The sequence below is a fragment of the Balaenoptera physalus genome (genome assembly GCF_965194825.1).
Source record: "Balaenoptera physalus genome assembly, chromosome: 1".
NCBI classification, from domain to species: Eukaryota; Metazoa; Chordata; class Mammalia; order Artiodactyla; family Balaenopteridae; genus Balaenoptera; species Balaenoptera physalus.
In genome coordinates this window covers 62537443-62555283 of record NC_138882.1, presented here as the reverse complement: position 1 = coordinate 62555283, position 17841 = coordinate 62537443, and the positions used below count along the sequence as shown (strand labels likewise).

Genomic DNA, 17841 nt, shown 5'->3' with positions numbered 1-17841 from the left:
CTTTCTACACACAAGGAATATCTCTGGACCAACACACTGATCATCATGGTTGTCGATGGAGAGAAGTAGGGCGCTGGATTCAAGGATGAGGCAGGGACTTGTTTTTCCCTATCTGCACTCTCATACTATTCAAACTTTTTACCACATTCATGCATTTCTCCAACAAAGAAAATATTCCTCCACAGTGGGGCATTAATAATTCTACTTATGTGAATCTTAGACATACTTTAAGAGATGATAAATCCAAAGTGATATTTGGAGAGTCTGTCTCCCAATAACAGAAAATGTTTTAAAAACACATTAAGATGAGTCAAATGCAAGTGCTTCTAACTTACAACTGGTGTTTTTAAATCTGGGGGGGTGGGGGAGGGGGGCTGCGAAAGGCCTTAATACTTTAGAATGTAAATTCCATTAACAAATAATAGCTCAATAATACCCTTAAGAAATAAACAAGAAGTAAACAAAATACTCTATCCCCTTCATAGCAAACATTGCCACAGTGTTAGGGGCTCTCTCTCTTTGGTACCACCTACTTGAATGGAAAGGGGTGTGTAAAACTCTGCCTCTTTCTAAGAAATGGTAATTTCTTTCTTTAAAATCTAAAAAAAAAAAAAAACTCCTGAAAACAAATAGGAACGTTGGTCCATCAGCAGCACCGATGTTACTAAACCTTTATCTTGACTTAATAACAAATACCAGCTGTAGCTATTTTTATGTAAAGACTTATCGAAAACTAGAGAGACTATAGTAAACTGAAATAAAGTTCTATAAATAACTGCCCAGGGACAAAGAACTTGTCACCTGTTCCCCAAACCACCTGTCTGTCTGTAGCATCTTATATGCTGTTTTCCCTCAGGAAGCCTTCTGATAAGAAGAGTAACTTATGATTTCTACAGATACCATAATTCACCAGCACTACCCCATGTGTCAGCCTCCTCCCACCACCCCACCCCTGGTCTACATGAAAGCCTGTGAGGCAGACTGTGTCCAGGTTACTTACTCTGTCATGAAGGAAGATAAGAGCCAGCAATATATCATAGATCCCAGCACAGACCTCTGCAGAAGACAATGTTTCCAAAGCCACTTCCAGAGGCTGCACTCGCTCAGTGACAAGATGAATACCATCTGCTTCCACAGTGCAAGATAAAAATCTTAGCAAGCACGGGTGACGAAGTGTCTTCAAGTGCTTTAAAAATATAAACAGAAGAGTTGGTGAAGTTAATGACTCAAAACAAGATTAACTATAGTTTCATTAACATTGTAGTCAAGTCAGAAAATGTATTCTTACATTCAAGGTCTTTTCCAGCTCCCTACCTCTCCCACCTACCCCCACCAAGTTTCAAAAAAGGCAGAGAAGAATACGTGACTTGCTCTGACAGTATTCACTTTACCAACATCTACATTACTCTACAGAGAATTCCAGTTCCATTATGGGAGGGTAAGCCCCCCAAGAGCCTAGATCTCCAATGATTACTGCTATAAACTCCTAACAAAGTGCCAAAAACGACTACCTAAGAACTCTGAAAAGTAAACAAAAACACGTAGATTATGGAGGGGAGTCACCCACTGGGGGGAGTTTCCCGGTTCAGGGAATGTCCCTTCTCACAGCTGTGCACTGAAGGCGGTCCCCAGGTGCAGAGCAGTGCAGCAAAGGTGGCTAAAACTCTGAGAGAAACCTTGCCATCTTTCTGGCCAGGAGCACCAAAGCAGGGCTGAGTATGAGGAAGCTGCCCCAGAGGAGAGAGGGCTAAGGGAGGGAAAAGGAGATGCCCTAGTTATCTGTATACCTACGCAGGGCTCAGACTAACCCCTGAACCGAACACGCACAGGACAGACCCAAACGAGCACAGCAAAGTTTTGAGAAATGAACTAAGGTTTGAACTACCATGCACAGGAAGGGTGGTAGGAGAGTAGTTAAAAAAAGAAGAAGCAGCAGCTTGAACCCAAGGGGACTGACTGCCTGCAAACAAAAAAACATCAATATTCTCCACAGGATTACAGCAGAACCAAGGTCTATGCAACAGGACATTCAAAATGCCCAGAATGCAATCCAAAGTCACTCAACTGACAAAGAACCATGAAAATGTGAAAAGACAACCAACAAGTATCAACCCCAAGATTGACCACCAGATAGACCAGAGAGAGAATTATCAGAAAGAATTTGAAGCAGCTACTATAACAATTCCCCCTGGAGGTAAAGGAAACGGTTATGAGACAAGTGGTAAGATAGAAGTTCTCAGAAGAGACATGAATGTTACATAAAAGAACTAAATGGAAATTTTAGAAATTAAAAATAAAATATTACAAATAAAAAATTAAATGGATGGACTGAAAAACAGAATGATGATGACAGAGGCAAGAGTCAGTAAACCTGAAGATGTTAACCAATCTAAAGAACAAAGAGGAAAAAGTATTAAAAAAAAAAAAAAAAAAAAGATCAGAGCTTTAGAAAACTGGGTGACGATAACAAAAAATTTAATGCATATAATTGGAGTTCCGAAAAAGAAAGAAGAGAGAATTGGGGCTAAAAAATATAATGGCTGAAAACTTCCCAAATTTGGCCAAATACTTAAGTTTACAGATTTAAGAACTTCAATGAACACCAAATAGGATAAATAGAACTACATTATGATCAAACTGCTGAAAATCAAAGATATATTAAAAAATGTTGGAAGCAGCTAGAGAAAAACAACACAGGTGGAGAGAAATAACAAACTGAATGATACTAATTTCTCATAAGAAAACAGAGTCCAAAAGACAAAGGGGAACTATCTTTAAAGCAATGAAAGAAAAAACAAAAGATCAACCCTGAATTCTGTATCTAGCAAAAATATCCTTTAGGAAAGAAGGCAAAATAAAGGCATTTTTGATCATGGAAAATAGAAAAGTTGTTGCTACAAGATTCGCTCTACAAAAATGTTAAAGTTCTTCAAGCTAAAGAGGAAATGATATCAAAGGGAAACTTAGATCTTCAGGAGTGAAGGAAGAGCATCAGAAATCAGAAATAATAAACCTCAGGATAAATTTGAAGGTTACTTTTTACTTCTTATTTAAAATATAGATGCCTATGTAAAGTAAATATTGTTAACACTGCCTGGTGAGATTTTCAATGTGTGTGATGTATATGTATGCCTGTGTGCTAGTGTGCACGTATAGTTGATATATATGTAACCAAAGAACGGCAGGGTTGGGGGCTGGAGACACCTATATGATTCCAAGGCTACTTTCTAACCAAAAGTAGACTATTAAAAGTTAGTTATGTATACTGAAGTCCTTAGTGCAACCATTTTAAAAAAATAAAGAAAAATAAAGAAATACAGACCCCAAGTCAAGATAAATTAAAATGGAATACTAAAAAATACTAAAATATTCAACCATCTTTAAAACTTCTTTTTATCATCTAGAAAAGTGATCGTCAAAGGTTTTTGTTCACACACTTCACACCAGTAAAAAGGTTAAATATGTAGCTTATGCATGATATATATTATATGAACGTATAATATATATTTTGTATATATATGTTATATATATAAAATACATATACTACTATAAAACACCCACAAAACAGAAAGTACCAGGACTTCCCTGGTGGCGCAGTGGTTGAGAATCCGCCTGCCAATGCAGGGGACACAGGTTCAAGCCCTGGTCTGGGAAGATCCCACATGCCACAGAGCAATTAAGTCCATGCACCACAACTACTGAGCCCGCGAGCCACAACTACTGAGCCCTCATGCCACAACTACTGAAGCCCGCACAGCTAGAGCCCATGCTCCTCAACAAAGAGAAGCCACCGCAATGAGAAGCCCGCACACCACAACGAAGAGCAGCCCCTGCTCGCTGCAACTAGAGAAAGCCCATGTGCAGCAACGAAGACCCAACGCAGCCAAAAATAAATAAATGGAAAAAAAGAGAAAGTATCAAAATAAAAGATTAAAGGTAAACTTAAATAGACATTCTTGATATATTTTCCCCAAATGGCAATGAATCATACTGCACAATCCCTAGGGTATGGATAACCCACTTTAGAACCTCCTAATATGGAGTATTCTCCCCCAAAACACACACCTTTTTCCTTTGTCCTATTTTCTTAGCAGAAAAAAGAGTATACACAGATGGATGACAAATATAAAACAATTTTGTGTCTGAACACGAGAGGTTAATTCTGTTGAGTTGCTTTCCTTCCCTGGTTGGTTTTATAACAGACTTACGAGATCCAGATTTTTCCAATCTCCACCCATGCTGTTTACCCCCTAAAATTTGACCTGAGTAACTTAGGAGATCCATAAGCCAAAATTCCCAACCCAGGTAATAATCTTATCATGTATTTACAGCAAAACTTAAATGCTGGATTGGTGGTTTTCCTTACAAATCACCCAGTTTTTCTAAAAGAAATTACATGACTTTAAATCTCCGAGTTCTACCCTGTACAATCCACTGGACATTGGGGAAGCCTTGTAAACCAATCATCAAATTGGGAGGAGACTGATGGAAAATTTCACTTGGAGAACAGCCCCCAATATAATATCAGGTTTCATTTTCACAAATAAGCAGTTAGTTTGGAATGTTCCAAAACGTCTTCTCAGAAGAACATGGGATAGTTGAAGAGCCCATAACCCAGCATTGGTACAAGTTTTATATCAGTCACCTCACATTTGTCTATTAAACTTCTCCCAGGTAAGATCATAGGAGAATCTTCTGAGTGGATTGATTTGCCCAATTTATTTTCTTATCTCAAATTTTGCCAACTCTGGGGATAGCCCCAATAGGATTTTTTGTTTATTCTTAAGAAGGAAGCTGTTACCCTCCCCTGATTTACTCTAATAAACAACAAAGAGTTAAGAAAATTTTTTTAACTAGCAATTATAAACCATTAATTTGTATATCAGCTTTTAAAACAATCCATACATACCCATATAAATACAGCAAAGGTCCAGATAAGCCAAGAACTGTGCTAGCAGGTTGGTTGAATGCGTGTGTGTTAAATGAAGAGAACTTCCTATAGGTGTCTCTGGAGCTGTGGTTTCCAAGTAAAATTATGCAGCCTCTTTCATATTTTCATTATAAGAAACATTTCAAATAATTTGCAAGCCAAACATGAAATACTTCATTTTCGCCTGTTCAGGAAAATGTCTTCATTCAGCTTTTGTGTCTTAGGGCTCTAATTATTCTCCTTTGGTTTTAAACCTTCTTTTATTCTCCTTCTAATACTCAGGGCAGACTAGTAAGTCAGAAGGAATGCTACCTGGTTCAGTGCTGGCATGAGAATACACAGTCAATAAATGTTCACCTGATTAATAAATAATATGTTCTATTTTGCTTCTGTTTATCCTTTTAACCTTACATGACCAGCAAAATTCTTTATCCAAAGTGACTTCTTGTTTGTTGAATGAAGAATGGGATAACTCTTGCATGATTCTGAACAAAGCTCTTAACTTAGCAAAAACCTTACTTGTCACTCCCCTTTGGCACACAACGTTATGCAAAAATTATGCACAGATTCACAGGAAAGGTTAGCAGTTACGAATCAAATAGATCCAAGCTTCTGCTGCTCCAAAGAACAGACGGAACAACAAGAGGTATTTGCTAAGTGTAACTAGGATATTTTCTCAATGAACATCAATTAAAGACATAAATGGCTCTTGTTCTGGTGAAGACAGGTGACTGCTGTCAGATGAGAGTGACTTGAAAGCATTTGTCCCAAAGTTACTGAATGCCTATCACATCTCATTCACTGTACTAGGTGCTGGTCTCTGAAAAAGGATTCTGAGTAAGGGCCTTTATTATTAAATATGAGTAGTACTAGATAATGTGCCAATATGTATACTTATCTATGCCCACACAGAGATGTTAAGTGTGTGACTCTAGTCTTGAATATAAACTATCCCTACTTTTCAGGAATCAGTTACCCAGAGAATTAATTCAAGCCTTAGGGGCTTAACTTTTCATCACCATTCTACCTCTAATTTGCTACTTCACTTTGAAAACAACACAAAGTAGTAGTTCTTAACTATAGATCAAATTCACTTGCAAGTTTTAAGACAGGGAGAAAGCCTTAATTTTACTCTATTAAAGAAATAATGACAAAATAACAAGATGCCTATACTAGAGGGCAAGAATCTTCAGGGAGAAATATTCTTCCTTGTACCCTTAAGATGCAAATCTGAGATAAAGACGGTAAGTATGTTCTGTCTTTAAATGCCCACTGCCTGTAGGTTAGATCATAAACTAGGAATAAAATGCAGAAAGGGAAAGGAATAAAGAATTCTACGTTGTTCCTTAAAAAACTAAAAACAGAGCTACCATATGAGCCTGCAATCCCACTCCTGGACATGTATCTAGAGAAAAACATGGTCCGAAAGGATACATGCACCCCAATGTTCATTGCAGCACTGTTTACAACAGCCAAGACATGGAAGCAACCTAAATGTCCATCGACAGAGGAATGGATAAAGAAGATGTGGTACATATATACAATGGAATATTACTCAGCCATTAAAAAGAATGAAATAATGCCATTTGCAGCAACATGGATGGACCTAGAAATTGTCATACTGAGTGAAGTCAGACAGAGAAAGAGAAATATGGTATGATATCCCTTATATGCGGAATTGGAAAAGAAATGATACAAATGAACTTATTTACAAAACAGAAACAGACTCACAGACTTAAAGAACTTATGGTTACTGGGGGTGGGGAAGGGATAGTTAGGGAGTTTGGGATCGATTTGTACACACTGCTATATTTAAAATGGATAACCAACAAGGACCTACTGTATAGCACAGGGAACTCTGCTCAGTGTTATGTGGCAGCCTGGATGGGAGGGGAGTTTGGGGGAGAATGGATACACGGATATGCATGGCTGAGTCCCTTTGCTGTGCACCTGAAACAATCACAACATTGTTAATCGGCTATACTTAGATATAAAATAAAAAGTTAAAAAAAAAAAAAAGATTTCTATGTTGGAAAGCCTGCATTTGGGTGCTGCTGGAATACCCAGGTGGAGATATTCAAGAGGCAGGTGGAAATATAGATCTGGAGTTCAGACAAGAGGCTTTGACAGATATTTAGAGAAGAAAGGATGAGACTGTGAAGTCTGAAAACTGTGGTGGGAGCTGGCAAAGGGCCACTTCCACCTGGTGACCCCATCATACCTGAGGGAGGGGGGAATACTTCCCAAGTTCTCCTGAGCCGCTGACGCTTAGAAGCCTTGTAAGAGAACCAGATTTTGATCATGAGGGGAAGGAAATCATTTTTTAAAAGCTGACGATGTAGGGAAGTTGATTTACTGGAATGAGGGTTGTAAGTAGCATAGCAAAGGGCTGGAGAGGGAGAGGAACAGAAAGAAAATGTCAACTTAAGGAAGAGCAGTAAAGCATTTTCCAAACAGAATGCAGGCACAGCATTCATCCCTTCTATCTCTTTCTCGTGCCCACACAATGTGGTTCTCAAATATGTTGACCAACCTTTCCACAAAGCAGCCTGAACCCATCACGGAGAAGAGCATAATGTCTCCTAAGGCACTAAGCAGAGCACTGACATAGCATCTATATACCTACTCCGAAGTGGCTGCTTGGTATAAAGACACTCAGGAATCATTCTCTGAGCCTGTACTCACCATGAAGCCCTAACTAAGCACTTAGATTATATTATAGCAAACCACAGTAACCGAGTTCTGACTCAGGATTTATCATTCCTTATAGGCTATTGGTTAGAAATGAGTCATAATCACCAGTGAGAAAGTTATACTATTGTAGCTAATGAATTCAAGGTAAGATGAGAAGATATGATGGACTTGAAATATTTCTGATGTTGTTTTGTGGCCAAAGGTTATACTTGCATTTCGTCTTTTTTCAGAGGTTGAACAGTGTGCTGTGATTGTTATTTTTTATTTACAACAGTGGAGGAAGAGTACAATCACTACCTAACAATATTTGGTAAGGAAAACACTGCTATATCTGCTTGAAACGATCATTAGAACTATCAGTGGTAGAACTAGGAGCCTTAACTCTAGAGAAAGTGAGGCAAGTGACCTATGGTGTTTTAATACTTCAGGTATCTCGGAAATCAAGTTCCTAAAACCTGACGCAATGCCATACATTTCTCAAGTACTGTAACCTACATCTAAACTCCTTATCATTTTGTTGCCATTTCAGATTTCTCAGGTTCATGGCTCAAGTATTCAAAGCCACATAATGGCCTGAAGAACATAAGAGACAAGTATGAACTATTTGAAAAGGCTCAGAAGAGTATGCACAGATACCAAGGGGCAAAAAAATCCTCCCTCTCAAGCTTTGCAATTACTACAGCACGGAAATCCTCAAACATTGAGCGCAGGTCTTTGTTTCTTTCCTTTAGAACCTTTTTGACCTGTGTTGTTCTACTTTCTTGGTACATACACCATAAAGATTAATGTAATTTTCAAAAATCTTATGGTCTTTTGAAAAAAACCCTAAGAATTGTAAATCGCTAGTACTTTACTAGTAACAGTCGCTCTAAATTATTACTAAAAAAAAGTGCAACCTTATCAGATGAAAATAACAGGAAATATGTCAGATATTAACTCTACATACAGTTAATAAGACAGGGAGGCAAGGCATTTTATCTTTTGCAAAATCACAATAAAAAATTATTAACAATTCCTAGTTGGGATGAAAAGAGACAAACACATAGTCTTACCAAAAAGCACAATTACTTAGCAACACAACAGCCAGCTATACTTTTTACCACAGTCCATAAATGGAAAATGCATCCTGAGAGGAACGTTTTCCTCAGGAACCACCTTACAACTGTTAACTTCATGCCTGATCAGAGACATCAAATACTGAACCGGTGTGAAAAACAAAATGCCAAAATTATATTACTAATATTACATATTATAACATAGCCCTTTATAATCATAAAAAAAGGTACAAACCATTTAAACAGACCTATGAAATAGATACCAATGTTTCATTCTTGTTGATAGTACAAAGTGACTCAAGGTACGTAGATCATAACTCTAACAAAATAAAGATACCAAATCAATCTGAAAAGTACGCCTGCCATAGTAAACAACGAAGAGTTAATTAATGCGTGCCTTTTCAGAACCTTCCTGAAGATAATCTGAATGCCTGAATACCCAAAGAAGCAGCTAGCTATCCAAGGAAATATCACCTAATACCTTTGTTTTCACTAAATTTGAAAAGACACTTAGGGCTGTTTTCTTTAATTATATTCCAAGGAGAAATCACTTTTTCTAATAAGAGGCCAGGGTCCCCTGACAGTAGGTCAGCCAGCATGGCACTGGCACCCTTTACCGGGAGGAGCACTTAGGAGGTGTGAGGCAGAAGGAAACGGAAGCCGCCAGAAGTTAACGCTCTAAGCTCCCTCGGCAAGAAGTAGAGCCCAGGTCACATTCTTTCCCGGGCATCCAGTCCCACATTCCAGTTTCACATTCTTTCTGGGAGCATCACAATGCCTCAGGAAAAGAAAAAACAGTAGCTACAGTTCCTAAAATATTTAATTTCCAGGTCCATCATCAATACACCGATTAAAATGTCCATACTTACAGCATTTTTGCTAAGCTAGATTAAGTCCCTTTATCTTCTATGAGCCATGTAAAATCACCTCCCAAACTTTCTCACTAAAAAAATAAAATAGGATAAGAGCTATCACGCTGAGTTGCATAAAGCTTCTGGCTTACCTATGGTACTTGACCTTGTCGTGCAAGTTAGAGACATTCCCGTGAAGTAAGGGCAACTATATTTTTAAAGGACATGAATAAAAATACTATTCCTTATGACCTACCCCCTTTGATCTTCATTAATTTCATATTTTAATAGAATACAAGACGACAGTAAAAAGTACTAACTATTAGGTAGTCACCTATTACAGTACCTTGGCAGCTTTATTAACCTTGTCTTCGTTTTCTCTCTTATACACAAAAACCGAAGCGAATTTGCCATCCTGCAATACAGCGGGGTAAACAGCAAGTCCAGAAGGTAAGGTGAACGGTGGTTCTTTCAGGGCATAGCTCTTCAAAGCGCTGTTCTCTGAGCCCATCCCTTAGGCTGTGAGGCAGGGGTGCTGCAGCTCCTCCTCAAAGCCAAGCAGACCTGAAAGAAAACAGAAAATATTTCCTAACGTTGAGTCTCTATCTGAGACATGAGCTAGAGATAGCCGAGTACCCAGACCCAGGAACTCAAACCTACTAGTTCCTACAACCCTCATAAAGTAGGCTGTTTGACAACAGAAGTAGTAAATGTTCAGCAAGTTACCTGCAATGCTTGTCAATGAACAACTTTCAGCTCTAGAGAAAATACACTTAAACAGACACAAGCAGTTACCGCTGCTCCCAACCCCCCACTGCGCACACGCAGAACTTTCACAGTGGAAAGGCGATCAAATACAGAGTAAGAACTGTCTTGCTCCCTAAAACCACTCATGTCCTGCCTCGCAGAGGAAAGTGTTGCAAAACTTGATCACTCAAAGATGATGAACTTCTGCATGTCTAAAATAACCTATAATTATAAGGAAAACAATACGAACTGGAGAATATTTCTAACAATGATGAAAAACACGTTAACAAATGGAAAGTGCGTATAAACCAAGAAAACACTAAACACCTGTGGATTAATGGGAAAGGAAACAGACTACTCATTGAACACAAATGACAATAAACATAAGAAAAAGTACAATCCCGTAACTGTCTTCAAAGTTAGGCTAAAAAGGGGAAAATGTAAAACTGTATAATCTCAAATGTTAAAAAGACAAGCTGGGGCTTCCCTGGTGGCGCAGTGGTTGAGAATCTGCCTGCCAATGCAGGGGACACGGGTTCGAGCCCTGGTCCGGGAAGATCCCACATGCCGCGGAGCAACTAGGCCCGTGAGCCACAACTACTGAGCCCGCGCGTCTGGAGCCTGTGCTCCGCAACAAGAGAGGCCGCGATAGTGAGAGGCCCGCGCACCGCGATGAAGAGTGGTCCCCACTTGCCGCAACTAGAGAAAGCCCTCGCACAGAAACGAAGACCCAACACAGCCATAAATAAATAAATAAATAAAATTTTAAAAAGACAACCCACACGTACATGAGATTCCAGAAAATGCAAACTACTATATAATGACAGAAAATAGATCAGTGGTTGCCTGGGGTGAGGGCAGTTAGAGGGGCCACAGGAGAGGAAAGGATTACAAAGGGGTATAAGGAAACTTTGGGGAGAATGGATATATTCAGTATTTGGATTATGATTATAGTGATGAGTGATCTATAGCTATAGCTATCTATATATATACATACACGTGCATACACACACACACACACACACACACAGACTAGACAAAAATATGTAAAGTATTAACAGAGGTTTGTTGTGGGCATCAGATCATGGATGATTCACATATATATATATATAAACATAGACATACATTTGCTTGCACCTCCCAAATCTTCCATAAAAGAGCATATCTTTCTTTACAACAGGGATACAAACTCACATGGTTACAAAAGACAATGCACAGCAGTGCAGCAGTATTGGTGGAATAGCAAAAGGCCTACTGTGTGCACAGGCACCTACTGACTGGGCTTGCACTCTGACGGGAGCCACCATCACAAGGTTCCAACCAGGACTGCCTTTTCAGAGTTGGCAGGTCACACCATTTACCATACAGAGCCAAGAGCCTGAATAGTTATGTGGAAATTTCCTATTTTCCAACATTGGCTCAAATGTTTTTAAACCTGTATAGGCCAAACAACACATGTCTGAAAAGTTTGTGGCAGTCAGTTTTCAGTTCTGGCTTTACCATTATTTAAAAAATAAAAGATAAAAAGAGTTCTTACTAATTCTGGCAGTGTGGGAAACAAGCTGCTAGTTCTAAAAAACAGCCCCAAATTCTATGTGGATCTTTAAAAAATTCAGTTTAAAATCTGTATCCTTTGGGTAAATATAAACCCAAGAATCATTATATACTGACCTTCTATTTGGATTTTTTCCCACTTTGGTGAAGTTCCATACAACGCTTACTAGGGCATCAGAGTATGTAATGCTGCTCAAAACAGATACCCCAAACAGAGAATTTCAAGGGCCTACAGACCCACATACGTCACTGAATAAGGAACACAACACGTGTAAGGGCTAAACCTACCTAAAACTGGTTTTTTTTTTTAAACCCAAGAATGTTTCTGAGGATAAGAACTAAGCTGGATTTGTAACAAATTCACTGAGTTCCTACCTACCAAGCAATTTCTCTTTCTTAAGAATGATAGAAGTAAAAAAACAAACAAACGAAAAACAGTATTAAAAAGTATCTCAACTACAGTTGACCCTTAAAAAACGCAGGGGTTAAGGGCACCAACACCCTCTCAGTCAAAAGCGTGAGTATAACTTTACAGTTGATCCTCCACACCTGCAGTTCCACATCTGTGGATTCAACCAACGCAGGGGATTCAACTGCAGATCATGAAGTACTGCAGTGCATATTTATTGAAAAAAATCTGCGTGTAAATGGACATGTGTGGTTCAAACCCATGTTGTTCAAGGGTCACCTGTGTATCTAACACTCACCTTTCTACTGGGACTACAAATAAAATTAGCATTTATTTAGGATCTTGGAGAAAAGCAATTACCGTTAATTCCCCTATTCTGGAGGTGGTGTGGCGCCTGCAGCAACCTCCCACTCCCACCCCAGTCGGGAGGGTCATGTTTAGCACCTGCCTTCTTCTTGGGCACAGTTTATGGGTCAAGGGCCTACCCTGGGCCAAAGGGCAGTCTAATCACACATGAGCCATCTCTAGGACCCATGACCTGGATGAAGAGCTAAGCTGGACAATCACTGTCTGCCCCAGGAATCTGAATGAACAAGAGATATTTTTGTCTGTTAGCAGCACAGCTGAAGGTAAAAGGAGGCCATGAGGTAGAGTGAGGGCCATGGCAAGCCAAAGCCACGTAAAAGCAGAAACCTGGCAAGTACAGAAGAAGCCAGCTGGCAGCAGGAGAAGGAAAAGCAAACACTGGGAGAGTAACTTAGATTTAGAGCGTCACGTTACTACTCCAACTCGAGGCTACAAGAAGCCCAGCTTCAAATCCACTGCCTCACTGCCATCCTTACAATCATGGGTAGCCTGAGGCACACCTGAGGTAGCCTGAATGGGTCCATGTTCTTTGAAACCAACTGCCATTTCATAAGCAGGAGTTCTTTCTAACTCCTCTTGTCTGAAAAACCAGTCAGACTAAAGAAAGGAGCTAGAGAAGTGCTTCGAAAAGTGTATATCTGAAGCTAGTCTAACTTCCTTCTCTCTCTTAGCCACATACAGCTTTCCAAAATCCACACATAAGGAACTGCTGCAAGAAAATAATCTTCTTGGCAGAAAATCATGCCATTCACTTAGCTTTAATATTAATCTCCAAAGGAGATAAAATGGTCCCAAGAGTCAGGGGCAGGCTCTGGCTGAATGAATGGCAGTCAGCAGAGGTACAGCAATGGACAGTCAATGAACTTAGTCATTTCTAAATAGCAAAATACCTTCTTGTGGGAATACTGGGCCTTACAACACCTATTAACCTTTCATTTAATATTCTGAATTCCACTATAAGATCATTAACAATTTAGGGTTATAAAAGCTTTAGGAAGAGGTTAAAACTGGCAGTTTTTCTTAGCAGTATGTATTTGGGTCTAAGACCCCAAGAAATGCCACTTAAAAATTGAAAGGAATGAACCCCTTCCTTGTGAGAACTCAAAAGGCTGACATTTTATTGGTTTGAAAGCATGATTACTGTTGACAGAAGTCTACTGATACCATCCGTGCAATGCTTACAGAGTAGCTAGGTTATAGCCTATGTCCAGTGCAAACTTCGTTAGGGGGAAACAAAAAGATGTGCTGTTGACTGCAATTTGATGGTCTTAAAGCAGTAATTCTTAACTTCACAAAACTGTACCCTAAGAGGCACAAAAACGGTTGCTATCAACAGTACTTTAAAAATGGTAATTCAGCTAAATGGACTTACTGAAATGTAATACTGATAAACAATAACACTTGGACTTCCAAAATACTATCTTTTTTTGTCTTGAGGAGTAAAATGGAAAACACCAAATCGTTTAACTTTGAAATTAAAAAGTTACAAAAAGGCAGAAAAGGATATTTTAATATTAGCATGGGTATTTTGCAGAATTTACCATCTCCACTCTCTATCATAAAATGTGGAGTACACAGTTTCTGACTGGAATACGCATGATGGTCTTCTCTTTAAAATGCTGTTCACCTATCTTCCTCCATCCTTTTGCTTCCTTGGGCAGCACATCAAGTTTCTGGGCCACCTGTGGGATTAAAAGTCCTTGTCTAGGTCACTGGGCAACTCATACACTAAACTAAGAAATCAGTGTCCTCTGGGGAACTCTCCCTCTGTTCTTTTCACAGGAAGTAATCTAGATGATCGTTATCCTAGCTCCCTCAGCTTGGAAGTTCCAACGATAAGGGCTTGCACTGTGAGTTCAAAGGACACCCGGTATTGATTGGTATTTCGTTATCTAGTGATAACATTACTTCGGGCCCTTTGCTTTGATCTGTTTCACGTATATATTCCCTATATTGAACTCAGTCCGGCAATACGTTATGAAGCCTTTGCGTAGCGAAAGAACTAAGTATGATTTCAGCTAAGACATGGGATGTTATGTGGGTATGCACACGGGTCCTTAAGAAGAGCAGTAACAGGGATTCCACAATTCAGGACCCAACTCTATAAGTATTCACACGGTTTCCTACATACGATTTTCCCAGAACTCTTTCATCTTCATTCTAAATGCACTACCAAAATGCACTACCCAAAGACAGGAGCCAGCTGAGCCTCTGGGGGCCTGGCACTGGTCTCGGATCGAGAATGAAGGCAGCATCCCAGCGCGGGCGCAACCCCAGGCTCCCCGCGGCTCGGCCCCGCCGCGCACACTCGCCCCACCCCCGCGGCGAAGAGGGCGGCCCGGGCGCGGGGGCTGGGGGCCAGCGGGGATCCGACTGCGACTCCCCTGGGTCTCTGAGGGGCGGTGGCGGCGCTCCCGCTTAGCTGGCCCCTCACCTTCCACACCTGCCCGCGAGGCCGGGCTCCACGGCTTCCTTCAATAGCTCCGGCTGCCAGCGCCGCCCCGGGCGGGGGTCGCCCGCGAAGCCCAGGTTAGCAGGGCGCCCCGCAAAAAGCAGGGGGAGACTGCGCGGAGGTCGGGAGCAGAGCTCAACCGGCAGCGACGCCACGCCGAGCTCGCCCCCGAGCGGGCCCCAAGCGCGGACCCGAGAGCGCAGCGCGCGTTCCCCCCACCCCCCCGCGCCTCGCTCCCGGCCCGGCCCCCTCCCCAGCGGCCCAGGCCCGCACTGACGGAGGACGGAGCGCGGGGCTCCCTGTTACCTGCGGGAGGGCGGCGGGGGAGGCGGCCGAGGATCTTAGCTTCGGTCCCCTCTTCGCCCCCTGCTGACACCAACCACCCTTGCCTCCCCCGTGATACTCTGGCCACTACACCCACAATCTTCTCAGGTCCGGTCTCTCCGGCACCATAGAGACGGGTCCGGTAGCCGGACAGGATGCCAGCCTTCCGCCCTACAACGCCACCACTGGTGCAAAAGAACCCGGAACCGAGATGGGGCGGCCGCGCCGGTGATTCTCAGGCCGGTGCCATCTTGAGTATGGGCGGCGGTGCTGGCCCTGCGGTTCACTCTCTGTCCGCAGCCGCCTAGTTGGTCAGTGAAGATGTCTCTTCTCTTGGGCTCTCACTTGAACCTGCAAGTTTGCTTTGATTTTAATTTTCAGGCTTTTAACCGCAAGGTCTTAACTGGATTTCCGCCCGAACCTAAAATGGCCGCCGGTCGCCTCTGACAAATAGAAAGGGGGCAGGACGGAGAAGAGGAGTACTCTGGGAATTGGCGAGGACTTTTGGGAGAGTGACGTCGCTCACCCCGCAGCCTTGATTGGCTGCGCTGCGTGGGCGGAAGTCGTACGGATCCGCAGCTGAAGCTGGCAGAGGTAGAAGTGATTCCGGCTGAAGCCCTTTCAAATGGGAAATCTGAAGTTATGCTAAAACCAGCAGAGAGTCAAATTGGGACTATTAATATTAATAGTACTTATTATTAATATTGATGGTTTCTACTTAATAGGGTGTTATGCGAATAGAATGAATATACGTGATAGTTTTAAAACGACATGGCTCAAACCCAGTATATTTTCTCTGTTATCTTGCATATGAGCTTAGTAGTAGTCATCGCTACTATTTAACGCTTTTACAACCTCACAGTTCACAGCTGACCTAAATCATTTGATCACCTAAAAGTTTTAAATTCTTTCTGGTCTGTTACAGTATGGATAAGGATCCCACTGTTTCTTCACTAGATTAAGTGAAAGCAAATATCAAACCCAATTTTGTCCCTTATTCAGAAATGAATATTTATTAGAAAGCAGGCACAAATAGTATTTAATCTGTCCTATTAGCTTGTTGAAAGTCGAGCTCTCCTTCCTAGGTCAGCACTGTCCTATAGAAATAGAATTTGAGCCACATATGTAATTTAAAATTTTCTGGTAGCCATATTTAAAACAGTAAAAATAAAAAGAGGGGCTTCCTTGGTGGTCCAGGGGTTAAGACTCTGAGCTCACACTGCAAGGGGGTACGGCTTCCATACCTGGCGGGGGAACTAAGATCCTGCGTGCCACCTGGTGCAGCCAAAAAAACAAAAACGACAACAACAACAGCAACAAAACTGTAAAAAGAATGAGGTGGGGTCAATTTTAGTATTATATTTTAACACATAGCCAGAAGGTTGTCATTTAAACACGTACCCAAAATAAAAAATTATTAATGAGATATTTTACATTTTTTGTACTGTCGTCATAATCTGATATGTATGTTTTACAATTTAAACTGACCATATATGAACGCTCAAAATTCACATGTAGATAAAGATTACAGTATTGGAGGGTGCAGTTGTAAATGGTTTGACCACCACCTTGCACTAGAAAGCTGAGAAACAGAAGTACAGGGCTACAGAGGCAGGATTCTGTTATCATCATAGTTACCGCCAGCATCTGGCAACCAGAAATCTTCCAGACCCGTGGTAGAGCCAGGACCAATAGCAATGAAGCCTCAGATGGCATCTCCAAAGGCTGAGGACTCGAATTTTTAGTGCTCACCCTGTTTTTTCAGGAGTGGAGAGCATTCTTTTGAGAGCTCATCTCTAGTATTCATCATGATAATCAATAAGCTGTTACTTTTACCAATCAAAAGCCATTTCTGGCACTCACTCTGATAATTAGCAAAACATCCGGTGTCATCAGAGATCAAGGTGACTAAAGTATTTGTAGCTCCATCTCTGGAATGTGACCTTTCTGGTATGATGCTAGCTAACTACTCCTGGAGTGTGGATTCCTAATTACTAGAATGCCAGCAGCTTCCAGGGCATAACTTCAACCAAATGACCCACACAGAATATTACACTGTCCTGAAGAAATTTAAAGTCGACCACAGACATCATGATACCCACGTTGTAAGGAATATTGGCCTGCTTTGTAAACTGTAAACACTATACAAATGTTATAGAACTTACAACCTTATGTTACAGACTATGTTTATTCCACGGCTATTTGACACACCTTTTCTGAGCCATGCACATTGCTGACCACTAAGAAAAGGAGGAAAAAGATAACAGTCATTGCAGAAAAGTGGGTTCTTTGAGGGGTCCAAATAAAACTTTTCTTTTTAACTGATTGAGGAGGTGCTAGTAGCTTAGTGCTAGGAATGTTACTTTTGCTTTTTGAAGTGCCCTGTGCCACCACCAACAAATAAGTTTCAATCTACTGTGTGTGAAGCTGGGTATGAGCTAAATGACTCTACACTTCCC

General features: G+C 41.0%; 1 protein-coding gene across 8 annotated transcripts in view; it reads right to left on the bottom strand.

The window, feature by feature from the left end:
• Positions 1 to 15764, bottom strand: part of SCYL3 (SCY1 like pseudokinase 3) — a 46630-nt gene extending 30866 nt beyond the window's left edge. For 5 of the 8 annotated variants that reach the window (XM_082437704.1, XM_082437708.1, XM_082437710.1 and 2 more), the window contains exons 1-3: positions 15365 to 15764; positions 9877 to 10094; positions 1001 to 1186 (exon numbers count right to left, since the gene is read on the bottom strand). In XM_082437704.1, the coding sequence (XP_082293830.1) occupies positions 1001 to 1186; positions 9877 to 10041 (351 nt within the window). In that variant the 5' untranslated portion in view covers positions 10042 to 10094; positions 15365 to 15764. Of the gene's footprint in view, positions 1 to 1000; positions 1187 to 9876; positions 10095 to 14147; positions 14289 to 15040; positions 15325 to 15364 lie in introns of those variants that run through there. The other 3 variants (XM_082437705.1, XM_082437707.1, XM_082437706.1) reach the window with 3 other exon arrangements.
• Positions 15765 to 17841: the final 2077 nt, after the last annotated feature.